This window comes from Fukomys damarensis, unplaced genomic scaffold (genome assembly GCF_012274545.1).
Source record: "Fukomys damarensis isolate Sample0158 unplaced genomic scaffold, DMR_v1.0_HiC HiC_scaffold_25, whole genome shotgun sequence".
NCBI lineage: Eukaryota > Metazoa > Chordata > Mammalia > Rodentia > Bathyergidae > Fukomys > Fukomys damarensis.
The window spans coordinates 21,585,058-21,601,766 of NW_022900937.1; the positions used below are offsets into that span (position 1 = coordinate 21,585,058).

General features: G+C 40.4%; 1 protein-coding gene across 1 annotated transcript in view; it reads left to right on the plus strand.

Moving 5' to 3' along the window:
- Positions 1-312: 312 nt before the first annotated feature.
- LOC104864471 (thrombospondin type-1 domain-containing protein 4) overlaps positions 313-16,709 on the plus strand; it is a 181,380-nt gene continuing 164,983 nt past the window's right edge. Inside the window, exon 1 of the mRNA XM_010627442.3 lies at positions 313-537. Coding sequence (XP_010625744.1) covers positions 466-537 — 72 coding nt within the window. The 5' untranslated portion in view covers positions 313-465. The remainder of the gene's footprint in view (positions 538-16,709) is intronic.

Below are 16,709 nucleotides of genomic sequence, written 5' to 3' on the forward strand. Positions count from 1 at the left end.
TCAGCTCCTGTGCTCGGAAAGCTCCAGGTCTCCCAGCTCTCACCCTAGAGCTCAGCTTACTGCAGCTCCCTGCCTCGTGCCTGCCTCAGTGGACAAGGCAGGGCTGTCCCCCTGCCTGTGAAGGGCTTACCTTGGAGCCCTTTTCATGAATGAGACCAGATGCAGGGCTCCACATTGATCATTTCTGTCCCTCCCCTTTCTGCTTTCGGTTAGAGGCAGCCCCCCCAGCTCCCAGCTGGCTCTGTCCCCTCCCCCAGCCGGGAGAAGTTATTACATGAAGAGATCAGCTTACCAGTTTTCTGCAGAGCAGAGGCTGAGCGCCGGGCAGTACATTGAGGGCGAGCCGAGGGAACGGGTGCCTAGCGCAGCTCCGGGGCTGGAATTCCAAGACACAAGTGCATCTGTTAGCTGTTAGCGCTTGGCAGACGGAGCCGTCCTCTAGGGTAGCTCTGACTTTGGGTAATAATGTTTGTCAGCTACCTGATATTAACATTGTTCCACGTTCAAACAGCAATGTTAGCAAGACCTGAGGGAGAGGTAAGCCAAATAAAATATCTTGTCAGAAGTTATATTTTTGTCAGCATTGAATTTCTTCTTCTGTCTACTAAGAGAAGAGGAAACGGGCTTGGAGGGTTGCAAAGAATAATGCTTTCTATCACCTTTTTAGGCTGGTCTTTGCATTTTCTTATTCTAAGACTCCTTTTCTTCATGGAGAATCCTGAGCCTGTCTCACCCTCAGCCTGTCTGTAGCAGTTGTCACGCTGGGACGTTTGCAGGGCCTGAGTGACAGATGCCTGCGGCATGCATGTTTCTCCTGCTATTGCAGGAGAAAGGACTAATGTGGTATGTCAGCTTCTAGGAGAGACCGGTGCAAAGGCAGGAAAGGAAATTCCCTTTTGGGAGTTTTCTTCCAGGGCTACAGAGGATGTGTTTGCAAGAAGGACTGCTTTTCTTTCCTGACTTTTTCCTCCTTTTTTTTTTTGCCTTGATGTGTTTGGGAAAAAGTCCATGTTTAACTTTCTGTTGTAGGTTTGAAGAGGGAGAGTGATGCCTCGTGGGGCTAGGAATGTGTCCAGATGTGCCGTAGGAAGGAGGCGTGTTTAAGGCCCGTGAAGATGCTTTATTCTCTTTTGGTGTAGCTTCTGTGGTGACTGGCTGCATTTCTGAACATCGCTGCTACCTCTGTGAGCCAATTTTGGATGCAGGTAGAGGCTGGAAGGGATGGCCAGTTGTTGCGCTGGGGAGGGAGGCACTTAGGTACAGCTGTCCTCACCTGCAGAATCTCCTGCCTCGGATTCACCCCCTCTGCTCCTTTCCCTGCTGGAACGTCTCGAAGACTGAGGTCTGAGAAATGAAACGACCGCCTTTCTCCTGGATCTGTCTTCCTCTTTTAAAAGCCAATTGAAAAGTGCGTCTCTTTAAAAAGGCCACAAGGGCACATACAGCTTTGCCTTTGTTAGCCTTGTCAGGGACCAGGCGGGTTCTGAAAGCCTAACCTAATGACTCCCTTTTCTGAGTGGAGTGTCCAGCGAGCTCTGGCTCTCGCTGCAGGGCAGGCTGTGGTCTGAGCGGCTGTGGCTGGACCCCTTCCGAGGCGCAGAGCATGCAGGACGGGTCATTTACTGTGGGCTTTCTTCCTGCTAGTTCCCCTGTCCTCTGCTCCGCAGCTATTTCCCAGGCCTGTAGGGGAATCGAACTCTTGAATGGGAGCCGGAGGAGTTGAATGGGTTTAGCGATGCTGGAGGCTGAAAACAAACTATTGCCCTGTGGTTGTAAGCTGAAGTTCACAGTTTCCCTGTTGATTTTTTACTGTGCAGAGAAAATGACAAATGGGCCGGCCTTACTGAGCCCAGAGCACTTTAGCAGGCAAGAGTAGAGCTCATATGGAAAATATTTCTATCACCATCGCCTGCACATATGGTCAGGAGAGACCCCCATCCTGGGCAAATCACAGCCCTCCAGCCGCCCCTCGGTGGTGTGCCAATTACTCTTATTAACAGCGAGCCGAAGGGCAGGCTTCAGTTACCTGCGCGCAGCTGGATCCGGGGAGGGCCACCGTGGAATGCATGGCTAGGAGCCTTGTGTCGCATGCAGAGAGGCAAAGGGCTCCACCTCACCTTGCAATCAGCAAAGCGGAGGAGAAGTAAATGAAAGGAGATAACACAGGCGCACCCTAATCTTGGTGCTGTTCAGCTCCAGAAGACGATGGCTCTTGAGCTAAAGTGTGCATGTTTAATTCAGTTTCAGCAGCCAGAAAGCCCAAGCGAGAGGGTGGGAAACGCCTGCCCTTCCACCCCTCACTTCCACACTGCTGTGCTACAGAGAGATCTTCCTGTGCCTTTTCTCTTCTTTCTTGTTTTCCCCAATGTGCGTGCCTGAGTACACGCGCGTGACTGTGTGTCTCTGTGTGTCCTTGGCCTCAGCACTCCTGTGCTCTTAGGACATGGTGCTATCAGGATTCCTCTCCCCAGGTTGAAAATGAAATGACAAGGAAGGAACATGAATGTAAGTAGCCCCCCCAGCCAAGAATGCCATTTATACAGACCTTTGAAGAATGCAGCATTTATTTATAAGAGCCTCTTTTTTATTGCTGTGTTACTTACAAAACTGACTCATAAACATGTGGCATTGGCCCTAAGTCACCAAGATTTTCTTTTTCTCTGCCAGCTGGTTTTCTTGCAGGTTTTAATTATCTTCCCCATGGACATTCCTAAGAACACGAGGCAGGGAGAGAAGCAAGAGGCATCGTTCACCCAGGCTGCTTGCCTGGCTGTGTGCTCTGTGTGGGGCTGGAACCCAAGCTGCAACCTTGGGAGCAGTTTGCAGAGTCAACTTTCTGGGGTGCAGTGTCCTTCCAGGAAGTGGGGGCTGGCAGGTGCCGACAAGAGGGTGTGTGCCACAGAATAGCTGGCTGGCCTTCTTGGCTGACACTGTCCACACTGGTGCCTGCTGGGCACGGACAGAACAGCCTGGGATAGACTCAGCACATGGGTTGGAGAAAAGCTGTTCATACTTCTGTTTTCTGGTAGCTGCAGCCTTCAAGTAAGAACAGAGGTCACAGGACTGTCCTTGCCCTTGACAAGGTTAGGGTATGGCCATGCACACTGCTATAGGTCAAATGCCTCCTCTCAGAGACTCCAAAAGTCAGAACCTTTGCTGCATGTGTGGATGTGGGCGCTGTGGCAGGATCCAGTTTCACTGCAGGGTGCAATGGAGTGGAGATGGAGGTGTGGGAGTGGGGCCTATGTTTTCTTTCCCAAACTTGGACTTCGCCTCTCCAGTGAGATAAATGAGTTCCTCCTGTATGTAGGGAAGGGGCGGGAGAGGCAACTAGAATCCTATTAGTTTCCATATTGTGGTGAGATAAATTACTAGAAGTGGGTCAAAAGGATGTTTACTTTAATTTTGATGGGTCAATATGGCAAAAACAGTCAAAATTAAAAACAAATATTTTGGCGTCTAATGGGTACAGGGTTTCTTTTTTGTGGTGATGAAAATGTTGTGGAATTTGATAGGGGTGGTGATTGCATAATTTTGTGACTATACTAAAAAACCACTGAATTATATCCTTTTCTTCCTTTTTTTTGTGTGTGCTGGGGATTGAACCAAGGGCCTCACACATGCTAAGCATGTACTCCACCACTGAGCTGCACCTCCGGCCCTGAATTGTACTTTAAAGACCACATTGTGAATTATATCTCAATTTTTAACACCGAAAATGAATAATAAATGTCTTTTTGATCCAGTATATGCTGTTAGGTAAGAAAAGCAAGCTACAGGATAACATGGATAAGATGCTACTGTTGTGTAAAATCTGTAAACGCATTTATCCACACACTTGGGACGGATATAAAAGCAGACGAGGAAGAAAATAGGGGACCTGGGGCAGAAAAGCAGTGTCAGCTACCAGGGAAGCTGGGACTGGTGGGAACGATTCCCAAGCCCAAGGCCCCAGATGCCAGCCAGGAGCCAACCTTGGAAGTAGATCTTTCGCAGGAGAGCAGTCAGGTCTGCTGTGTTAGCTATTTTCTGATGAGTGGGAAAATGTCTCCGTGTAAAAGGGGAAGGAGGACGTTCCAGAAAGGGGGAAAACACCAAGAGAGCTTCCAGGTAAGAAAGGACACGGCTTGTTCCTGAAACAATACATAGCTCCGAAGGCGTAACTTCTGCTGCCAGGGGCATGGCGGTTTTGTCTGTCAGTGAGATCTTGAGAATCAAAGCTTTCCGTGTGCCCTTGAAAGTTCCAGACATTCCGTATTTATATTCTTTAGATGCTCTTTTTATGATGTGCCATTTAGGTTACTGTGGTAGTACAGTTTATGGTCCCTTAATTATTGAAATTATTTCCTACGGAGTAATTCAAATTGAAAAACGAAGGTAGAGTTGTTTTGTAGGCAGTAACAGCCTTTATAAAAAGCCATGAGTCCCTGGCGGGTCGTTTGCAAATAGAAATGACAGCTCAGTATAATGACCTTCGTGACTAATTCTTGCTGCACAAAGCTCAGCAGCTGCTCCTTTCTTTCCCTTTCCAATGTCTAAAATAAAAAATAAAAAAACTGGTACGTGGAACTCACCTGAGGCTTGGCAGTACTGCCTCTGGCCATATGAATTTGATGTTTCAGTCTTTGCTTTTCTTAGTTATGGATACTGTCGAAAGGAGTAGACAAACACAAAGAATAAAAGTCAAAGGTTCCTCTTTCCCTCACTCCCTCCCGTCTTCCTTCCTTCCTTCCTTCCTCACCCAGATGAAACCAGCCATGGTCACAGTTAGGTGTCTGTCCTTCTAGCACCATTCCTACCACTTATAAACACAAACATAAGGGTGTGTGCAAGTGCGTGTATGTCTATGTCTTTATCCACGTTCGCCTGCAACTTGGAAATGATGGCAGGGTTCTTTCTTTTCTGACACCCCTGTCTCTTGTTTCTACCTGATGTCCTACTGCACCTGTGAGGGCTTCCCAGTGCAACATTGAAGCAATGCAATGAAAGCCAGCATTCTTGACTCTTTGCAGACCTAGCTGGAAATGCTAATAGTTCATCACCAAGTGTGATGCTTGCCGGATAGTAGGTAGAGCAATTTTATCCTGCTTTAAGTTCCTGTCAAAGGTATTTTAAAAAAAAAAAATCAGGAGTGGTTGATGAATTTTATCATTGTTTGCCTTTATCCAAATGCCATGAATCTTCTCCTTTAATCTATTTTTATACTGAATTATATCACAGATTTCTTGATGTTGGCCTGTCATTGCATGTTTAGAATTAACTGTCTTAATCATAGTGATTTATTCATTAAATTTGCTACTGGGTTTGATTTATAAATATTTCACTTAAAGTTTTTTCTTTGTAAACAAGTATCATTGGTTCATGGCAATCTTTTATTACGCTAAAGCTTTGATAATTTTAAAAAATAAATTCAAAAATCTTTCATCTTTTTGTGTGCTTTGAAACAGTTTAAATAGCAGAAGAATGACCTTTTTCTCCATAGTTTTTTAGCTCAGTCATAAAAATCACCCAGCTGTTTTGTGGAGGAATGGTCTTTGAATTTTTATTGTTTCTAGAAAAAGTACAACCTATGATATGTGTGTGTGTGTGTGTATGTAATATATGTTATATAGGCAAATTGTAAAATGGAATAATAAAACAAGCAACTATGAACCCCATACTACCCCATTAAAGAAATCAGGCCCTGAATGAAACTCCTTACTTTATTAAAAAAAAAAAACAGATTTTTGTCATCCTTACTATGTCATCCTGAGTTCTCTTCCACAGAGACAAACATCTGGATTTGCGTGGTCATCACTTCATTGCTATTCTGAATGCTATCACACATCTGTGCATCTTTGAAGAATACATTGATTTTCTTTGGTTTCGAGTTGTCTAAACATGGTATCCTGACTTTTTCATTCAGCGTGACTCTTTATTCTGCAGGCTGAGGCATGTAACTGTGTTTCATTCATATTCACTGCCCCATAACATGCTACTGTGTCAAAAGATCATCTTTTCTCCTGCTGATAAATATTTATGGGTTTTTTTTGCCAGAGTTTTATTTTTCACCTGTCATAAATAATATTGCTAAGAACATTTGAAGCGTGTCGCCTCACGTCCGTGGGCAAGGGTTGCCGTAGAGCATGCACCTAGCAGTTGAATTGTGGTATCAGCTGGAGTGCGTGTTCAACAACTAAATAAACGTCAAGTCGATTTCTACAGCAGTTATCTCAGTTTTCATTTCTGTTAGCAGCGTGTGAAAAATTCTCAAGCATCTATCTTCTCGGGGATTTACTTCCTTTCTAATAGTTACTTTTATCTGACAGGTTAGTTTTTACTGAGCCGTTAGGGATGAAAAGGTATCAGTGTGGTGGTGGATACCTTCCCTGACCATTCACTGCTGCCATAGTCTGACTTTTATCTGCGTGCAGACCATGTTTCTCCTTCCGAGAAATGCCTGCTCATATCCACTTTCTGCTTTTAAAGTTGGTTCTCCGATAGTTCACTACTTACTTTGGAGTTTTTAATATGAATCCTTTTCTTATTCCATATTTTCTTCAGTTTACGACTTGTACTTAACCCTTTGTACTTTGTTTTGTTAAACAGAAGCCCTCAGTTCTAATGTATTCATTGATTTTCTTTCTTTATAATACCTTCTGTTTCTTAAATTATCGATCCCAAGGTTATAGAGATATTCTCCTATATTATTTTCTAAAATTATTAAAGTCTAGTATTTCATATTGAAAATTTTAGTACACTCAATTGATTTTCCTGTTAGTGAGATAAAGGATCTAATCTTGGTAAGACTGTATATTGAATAGTTTTTCCCTTTGACCATATTTACAGTGCTACTTCTGTCCAATGGCCCGTAAGTCTTAAGTCAATTTTCCATATATATACATACATATATATATATACACACACACACACATATGTCTCTGTATATCCTATGTTGATTATTCTAATTACTGCAGCTTTATAGTAATCTCAATCTGTGTAGAGCAAGTCACTCCATCTTATTCTTATTCCTTGGAAGTGGCATAGCTTTTATTTGGCATTTGCCTTTCATGATGAAATTTGAAGTTATCACATCAGTATTCCTCAAAAAAAATCTTCAAGAGTTTTTTTGTTATTGTTGTCGTTGTTGTTGTTTATCTCTCCTGGGGACTGGAACCCGGGTCTTCAGACTAAGTTGCATCTCATCCCTCATTTATTTACATTTATTATGTAAGTCACTACATTGTCCAGCCTGGCTGCAAACTTCCAAGTCTCTGTTGTCCGCCTCATGCCTCTGCCTCCTGGAGTGCTGAGATTATAGGCACCACCATGCCCAGCTTGAATCTGTGGATCCTTATAAAAACAGTAACATTTTTCTCATAACAAGCCATTTTATTCATGAACATAGTATAATCTTTACATTGATGTAGGTCTTCTTTGAAATTTTTGAATAAAGCTGTGATTTCCTGCATAAAAATGTTTGTATCTTTATTTTAGGTTTATTCCTCACTGTATTGTTATAAATTGATAAAAAATTATGTGAATATTTTATATTATATTTTTTTGCACATTGCTAATGCTTAGAAATGCGACAGTCTTAATTCAAGTAACTTAATCAGCTCTTCTATTTAAATCAGTTTTATGATTGCTAAGTACATAATCATATTATCTATAAATAATGTCCAGGTTTTTTTCTTTTCTAATTCTTTAAAAAAAAAAAAAAAAAAAAAACCTTTGCAAGGACCAGAGATTTAGTTCAGTGGTTCTGCTGCCTACCTCACAAGTGCAAGGTCCTGAGTTTGATCCCCGGTACCAAAACAACACCACCACCACCAACAACAAAAAAACCTTTACTGATGGAGGCAGTATCATATTGTTTCTGATTTAAAGAGAATGCTTCTAACATTTACCATTGAAAATAAAATTTGCTGTAAAGTTTTGATTGTACAGTGTGTCAATTTGACAAACTTTTTTATTCCTAGTCTGTTACTTATTTTTAAATCATGAACAGGTGTCAAATCTTCTCTAATACATTTTCTGTCTCTTGAGATAATTATTCTATTTTCTTACTTCAATCTGTCAGTGTGAAACATTACTGAAATGTTAAACCATCCTTGAATTCCAAGGAAAAATCCACCTTGGTTATGATAGATTTCAATTCATTAAATTAGGTCTACAATGTATGATTATTTTTAAGAGATTTTTAAAAATCCATATTCCCATGTGGCCTATAAATTTTTCTTTCTTACATTATCCTTTTGAGTTTTGTTTTAAAGTTACACTGGTCTTGTAAATTCATGTCTGAAACATTGCCCTCTAGTATCTGAAAGATTTTATATAAAAGTACTATAATCTATCTCTAAAATTCCACCACCCCAAAAATGGCTGTACTTGGTGTGTTCTTTCTTTCCATGGGGAAATTGTAAAACAGAGTCCATTAATTTAATGATGATATATAAGAAAATTAAGATTTTCTACTTATTCTTGGAAATTAGTGTTTGAAAGTTAAATATGGAAGAATTTTCCCATTTCATCTAAATTTTTGAGTTTATTAATATAAACATGTTCATTATAGCCTCTGATTATTTGCAGCTCCTGGAGACTAATCTCTGAATACTATATAGCCCCTTCCTTTCCTAATAGTGCTCATCTGTGCCTTTTATTTTATTGACCATTCTCCCCAGAAGTTTTGTCAATTTTATTAGTATATGAAAAAACCACCTTTGTTTGCATTCAAGTTTTTAGTTTAGTTTGTTTGTTGTACTCCATTCAGCTCTGCTCTTACTTTTTCTTTCTTTGGGTTTATTCATTTCATCTTAGTTTTTCTTTTTAACTTCTTAAATTTATGTTTCTACTTTGGGATACCATCTCTTCCTAATCAATGTGTCTCATCAAAAATACCAAAAAGCAGTAAATGTTAGCATTATACAAATGGGAAAAAAGAATCTTCCTATATTCAACAGATGGGAATGTACACTAGTACAACCACTGTAGAAATCAGTATGGAGTTTGCCCAAAGCACTAAAAATAGAAATGCCATTTTATCCAGCTATATCCCTCCTGGGTATATTCAAGAAGGAATTAAAGACAGTACACTAGGCATTCATATATACCTATGTTTATAGGTGCAAGCTATGGAAACAGCCTAGCTGTCCATCAACAAATAAATGGGTCAAGAAAATGTGATAAATACACACAGTGGAATGAAATCCACCATCCAGAAGAATAAACTCCTGTCATTTGCAGGAAAATGGCTGAAACTGGAGACCATCATAATAAGTGAGAAAGTTGGACTCAGAAAGTTTCAGGTTTCTCTTATATTGCAAAATAAATGAAATAAAGGAGAAGTGACCCAAAATTAGAAAATAGGAGGATAGAAGGAAGAAGGAGAGAGGGTTTATTGGGATTGAAAAAGATCAATATATGTTAAATATATGCACCAGTTCCTGAAGCAAATCTCACCATTCTGCATTACTAACATGTTCTAATAAGAAATAATGTTTAGCTCATTAATTTTCATCTTCTAATGTTTTCTAAACACAATCATTGAAAGATGGCAGTTTTTTTCTGTAGCACCATTTTGTTCCATCCTGTAAATTTTGATACATAACATTTTCATTATTATTAAGTGTTAAGCTTTTTTAAATTTGTCGTTTTTTTCTGATCCATGCATGGTTTGTTTTTGCTTCCAAAATTGTAGTTTGGGGCTTTTGTTCTAGTTCCAGTTAATTTCTAACTTGAATGTATTGTGTTCTAAGAATGTGGTAACTACGATAATATTGATTTTTTGAGTTTTCATTTGTTTTTATACTGGAATAAAATGCATGCTAAGAAAATGCTCTCCCACTGAGCTACATCCCCAGCCTTTTTTTTTTTTTCTTTTTCTTTTGTTTTCTGACAGGTTTTCACTAAGTTGTCCAGGCTGACCTGGACTTTGCAATTGTCCTGCATGAATAGCTGAGATTACAGGTGTGTACCACCACACCCAGCGATTCTTTGAGATCTATTGGGCTCTGACTTATGGCTTAGTTAGGACTTGTTTCACTGGGCGGTCTTTGTAAACATTCGAGTGTTGTTGCTAGGGAAAATGTTCATGCTTGATGCACACTCTTAATAATCAGCAAAGGGACTTTTAAAAAATACATATTTTTTAATTTTTTCAATTGACACAATAATTGTGCATATTTATAAGGTACAGGATGATATTCAGCACACATATAATGTGTAATGATCACATCAGGGTAACTAGTATATCTATCACCTCAAATATTATTTCTTTGTATTGGGAACATTCAGAGTCCTCTACCTATTTTTAAAAATGCAATTAATGTCAACCATAATTATACTGTTGTGCTACCGAACATTAGTTCTCCCTCCTATCCAGCAGCACCCCTGTATCCATTACCCATCCTCTCCCCATCCTTCCTCCCCCTCACTCTCCCCAAAATCTAGCAACCAACTACTATTCCGCTCTACTTCTATATTGACTTTTTTCCTAGCTATCACATACAAGTGAGCAGTAATTATCTCTCTGGATCTTATTCCACTTAATATAATGTCCACCAGTTACACCCATGTGCCTACAAATGACAGATGTGATTCTTTTTTATTTCTAATAACTTTCCACCTTTTAATCCATTTGTCCATCAATGGACCTTAACTGATTCCACACCTTTGCTGGTGTGAATAATGCTACAGTGAACTGGGACTTTTTAATATATTTATTAAATAAGGGCCAGAAGTTGAGCTGTTCAATCCTTACACGTCTTTACTATGTTTGTCTCCTTCATCTGTTGATATTTGAGGGAGACATGTTGAAATCCCCCAACAGCTGCTTGCGGGCCTGTGGGGGGAAAGGGCTTGGCTGAAGTCACCCTTGAGACAGCCTGTCCGTGATGTTGGTGACAGTCCTCTCTCATTCCATGGCCTCTCTTACTTGTTGTACAGTGGCTTCTGAGTTTTTAATTTTTCCCATCTTTTCAATAATCTGTTTTCATAGTTTCTTCCACTGTGTGTGTATTTTTTTTTTTTGCAAACATAAGCTTTCTAATATCCAGAAATTCCTCAGGATTTTTTATATGCTGATCTTTTCCTTTTGTGTTTTATCGTTGTTGTTGCATGTGTGTCTTTTCTGCCGTCTGAATTGAATTTTGAAAGGAAAGAGAAAAACAAATGCCTTTGCTCAGGCTGCCATGCTGACCCTTTGAAAAACACATTTTTGTCCTTCTTTCTCTCCCTTTGCTTTTTCTTCCTACAAATGTTTATTGAGCAAATCATTTTCTAGATTCTTATTGTATCATGTATAAAATAGTGATAACATGTACCTTAATGATCTATAAGAAATATTAATAAGTTTGTGTCAATAAAAGTGCTACAAAGATTTATACAATTGTAAAGGGTGACCTTTACCACTGTCTTTTCTTTTGTGTGGCCATATTAGAGAAAATACTCTACTATGACATAATGTCAGAGATTCAAACAAAATTTTATTTGTACCTTTTGAGAAAATTACTTCAAAACTATTGGGTGAACTAATAGAAAGTCATATATTTTTAAAATGAAAATATAACAGCCTAAAAAGTAATGCCACTGAAGGTATCTTTCTATCCTGTTTTCTTATACTGTATTGTTGGCATGCATACTCAATTAGGCCTTTCTCCTTTAAAATTTTTTTTTTTACTTAAAAACCCTATTTGCTGATTCCGCATATTATATAATTTATTTAGTTTAGCTTGGATAATTAATGTGCATCGATAAAAAGAATACTGAAATTTCAACCCACTCCTATTTAAGGGGTAAAATGGGTAGTTGATGTAAAAGACAGAGTGGTTTGTCTTAGAATATATCAGAATCTATCTATATTAATTTTCATGTTCCTACATTCCACCAAGGCCAATAAGCAGCTCTGAGTTAAATTCATCAGCTGTGTATTGAGTACCATTTTGTATATAAGGTCTTGTGAGACCCATCTGCCTCGAAGGGCAGCACCAAGTGGATTTGTGGAGGCTAAAATAGAACTTACTCTGATAAGTACATCATACCCTTTGGTGAGAATCTGGAACAACCCTAGGCAAAAATAACATTTGAGAAGTTCCTTAGACAAATGGAGAAAGACTTGCTTTTGAAGCCTCAGGAACACTATGAATAAAGAATTAAGTTGGGCAAAGTAAGGAAAGGGCATATTTAGACACTAGCAAATAATTCTCTCACTTTTTTCCCTACTGGCTAAAACATTAAATACACATAGTAGAATATAATGTGTGCAGGATGGTTGGGGGACGTGATGTATACAATAGAGTTTCAGCATTACAAAAAGATTGAGGCTTTTTGTGGCGAAATACACCAATTTTCCCAAATGTTCCATGGAAGCTTATAAAGAGATGCTTTCCATTTGTATTATAAAATAGATATATGTGATATGTGTGCATTCTTCCACACACGAAATTATATCATTCCTTTTTTTGTTTGTTTGAGGTTGTTCTTAAATTTCCTAGGTTCTACCAGAACTAATGAATATTAGATGATTTTTTTTCAGTGTGTTCCAACTTTAAAATTCTCTGAATCTTGGGTTACATCACAAAAACAAATGTACCTCATGAACCTCTGAAGGGTATTGGTGTCTTTAGTACAGGTGGAGAAGACCATGGGCTTGAGACAGAACATCCTGAGCCTGAATCTCTGGCTCTTCACGACCTTGCCTAGGCAATCTGAGTGACCTCCCTTACCACCATTCTCATCTTTTTTAAAAATGAGCAGACCATGTCATCACTGTAGAATATTGCAAAAGTTAGGGATATAATTTCCATTTGAGGTGTTCGGTGTGGAGCAGATGCTTAGTGGACGGCAACAAATATTATGAAAAAAATCATCTCTCGAGGCTAATGGAGAAGATTTTTTCATGGGGCCAGGGCAGTTGTGTAATACTATGGGGAGAATTTGGTCAAATTAATGCAGACTACAAAGGGAGAGGATGAAGAGAGGATGGGTATGGAGCTGGGGAAGGGAGAAGCATTCACAAGAATAAAAAGAGAAAAAAGCATCCTGCAGAGAGGAGGTTTACAGTCAGGAACTCAAAATGCATCTCCAAATTCCTTACCCAAATCTGATGGAGGCAAAGCCTCTGACTGCATAGAAAGGAGCAGGAAACATCTAGGATGCTTTAAAATGGGAAAAATAAGGATGAGCTATCAAGAAAGGAGGAAAAGCAAAAAGAGGATTCCTACCACTACAAGTCAGCTACACCTTCTCATTTGGCAAAGGATGGGGCTGGGAAGTCTGTGATTTTTCTCACCGAAAGGGTGGAACTGGGACTCAGGTTTTTAAAAATCAAAACAAAACACAACTCTCTTTGCTAGAGCCAAAAAGTGATATTTAAATACTAAATTCCAGTCTCTTGACTCATTATTGGAGCAGGACCTTAGAGATCATCAAGTCCAACCCACTCCTTTTACACAGGAGGCACAGGGATCTCTGAGAGGTTTTGTGGCTTGCCCAGGACCACACAGTGACTCAGCCTCGGCCGAGGGGATGAATGTTCCAGAGCAACAAAATCTCAACAGCCTAGTGTGGTATCTGAGACCCCTGAGTAAGTGGAAGCTTGGGGGTACTTGAAAGAGAGTGTGGGTTTACATCACAACCATTTAAACTTGATACATGAAATGTGTTCAAAGCAATTTGTAAGAGACCTCAGCTGTATACAGCTTGTTCCCCCAAGAGGGCTTACCCCATAGTGATAGTTACATTGAACATCAGCCACCGGAGCCTGTTGGAAGGCGGTGGGAGGCAGAGGAAGGGGTAGAACCAAGTCCTGACTGGCATCACTCAACACATTATTTAATGGAGAGCCTGCTACAAACAGGACACTATTCCGAGTCGCTGGTAGCTATCAGTAAGCCAAACAGAGATCTTGACCTCACATTCTAGCACGTTTGCCCCTGGAGTTGTAGCAGAGAAGAAGCAACCTGAGGATTGCCAGGGCCTGCGCATGGTGCTGCATCCATTTCAACCCAGCCTATCCCGAGTGCTCTTCCAGGACACCCACCCACGCCATCTCTGGCCTTAGAGGGCTCTCTGCTTGGGCAGTTTCTATAGCAGCAGCCTCAGATCTAGTATGACCTCTGTTGCCCTTTTCTGAACATCTGGTCTCCCTGTGAGCCTGTAAGCACCAGGGACTAGGAATCCGTCTCCTGTCCCCACATCTCCTGCGATGCCCAGCCCCGGATGTATGGTGTATGCACATCTATATTTCATGAACCTTCACATCAAACCAGGGCTGAACAGCAGTGTCATCAACTTATGAGTACATCTGGCAGGGACCAGAGGCACAGCAGAGTCTTTCTGGGACCCACCAGAAAAAGCTCTCCAGGAATCTTTGGTGTAGTCCTCAGTGGGTGGAAACCCAGGCTGTGTTATAAAGGAGCTCATTTGGAGCTGGATCTTCTCAACACTCTGGAAAATCCATCAAAGGTAATTGAAAGCCCAACTACCACTGAAAATGTGTGAGAACTATATATAAGCACTTTAAGATTGTCAGACAAAGGATGCCTTTTAATTATGAAACATTGTGATGATTAATAGAATTTTAAGCCAATACATTAAGCTGAGTACATATCCTATTGCTTGAGGTAAATAACATTTAATCATTTTGACTCTTTTTCCTGAGAAAGAAAGCACAGTGAAGTAGAAAGACAGTCACAGGAGGAAAACAAAGGCCATATCTTTTTATTGGGTGCCAACCCAGAAGTCTCATTTGGCTCACAAGTTTGGAGCAGCCCTACCTGGCTAATGATGGGTGGGTCTCTCCAACAATGGCCTTTGTCCATGTTTTTCTTCATTTTGCTTCTCTGTGTGGTTGAAAAATACAGCTTTCATAGCAGCGGCAGAGACTAGAACTGAGACTTGCGCTTCCCAGCTTACCAAACAGGATTCGTGTACTTTCAGTGATTCTGTGACATTTGTTTTTGTTTTGTCTCATTCGGGAGTTGTACAGGTAAGATGCCCTATTGCCACCCTTCTTGGGTTGGACCTTGTAACAGGAACTGAAGATTCAAAGATGAGTCCCTGCTCCCAGGAGCCCACAGAGGGGGACAGATATGTGTTCAAAGAGGACCATCATTCAGTGTGATGGATCAAGGGTTGTGAGATCCCAGGAGACAGCATGGCTGACTCTGCTGCAGAAAGGCAGAGAATCCTTCACAGAGCAGAGGACACCAAGGATAGGACATATAGAATAAGTAGGAGTTCATGAGTTGAAGATGAGAGGATAAGCAGGTGATTTTTCAGACAGAGGAAATTATATTCATTTTTCCTATCCAAGCCCAGCTGTATTCCAGAATTTGGATTTCTTGGATATTCATATGGTAATATGGGAAATATATTGTATACTATATAACACACTAAGCAAGTTCTAGTCAAATACGAAAATATATCCACAGCAAATTTTAATAGCACTACTGAGACTAATAAAAACTGTTATTAAGCATCTCTTTCATTAAGCCATGTTTTGCTACCAAATGAGTTTGAACACAAAACTTACCTAAACAGCAACTTATCCCAAACAACAACAAAACCACCAAACCACCTCAGAGTTTTAAGCCTTTTGAATTTGAAAATCTTGAATAAAATGATGGTGATTATGGTCATTCCAGAAAAAGTCCCACAGCTAATTCTCATTGAGTTGACTTAAGCCTCATGCTCATCTCCAAACTCATGGGATAAATATGTCAGTCAGCAAGCTCAGGATCCTGGATTCAGATCAAAAAACTGGATCCAGCCTTCCTGGATCACAAAGTGGCATCAAGGTGCTTTTTCCAGACTTAGCAGGTTAAAAACCACAGCTGCCCAGTATGTGTGCATCACAGATGTACCCGCATAACCTGGTCTACACCACATAGCCCTGAGAGCTGAAACAGGATTTGGATCTCTGACTGTGTGATTTCAGAACTCAGATTGTTCCAGTATGTCAAATGAAAGCAGTCTACTTTCATGGAAGCCCCAGCTCAAATATGTGATGTGGACAATTAGAACATACTAAAGTACATAATAAGGTGCTAATTACATGGGACATAGAAAGCCTATTTGTTGAAATGATTTAGAGAAGTAGCCAGAGTTAGCTAGAGCACGGTGGAGCTTCATGGAGAGAGACAGCGCTTGAGCTGAGCCTGGAAACAAGTTGGAAATGACGGTAGAGAGCAGCTATCTCTCTGATTTCTGCTCGTGGGACTCTCTTGTGGGTTTAATTGCAAACAAACAGTGCAATTAATCTGCCTGGAATAACAAGCAGATTTTCCTGGGCCCTGAATGAACCTCTGAAACCACAGGACATAAATAACAGGGAACAGGAACAAGGAGGAAAACATTCTCTAATTTATTGACGAGGAAAGAAAAGCAAAGGACCTACAAAGGATCAGACGCTCTGAGCCGACTTCTGGGGTACGTAGAACGTACGTGTGACAGTGGCAGACAGAAGTGGCTCTTTATGACCACATAAAGGACTCGTTTCTCTGCTTTCCCAGGGGGTCCTAGAATTGAAACAGAGCAGAGAGAACTGAAAGAGCCCTTCAAGTGCAGCTGGCCCAATGCCCCTTGATTTTAGTCACAGGAACTCTGAGGACCAAGGAGGGGAATAACTTGGTATGGTCACAACTATGTCTTAAAGTAAAGTAACGAGCAAACCATTTCATTTGGTTTTATTTTCGATTTTTTTTTTTTTTTTTTTTTTTTTGTTAATT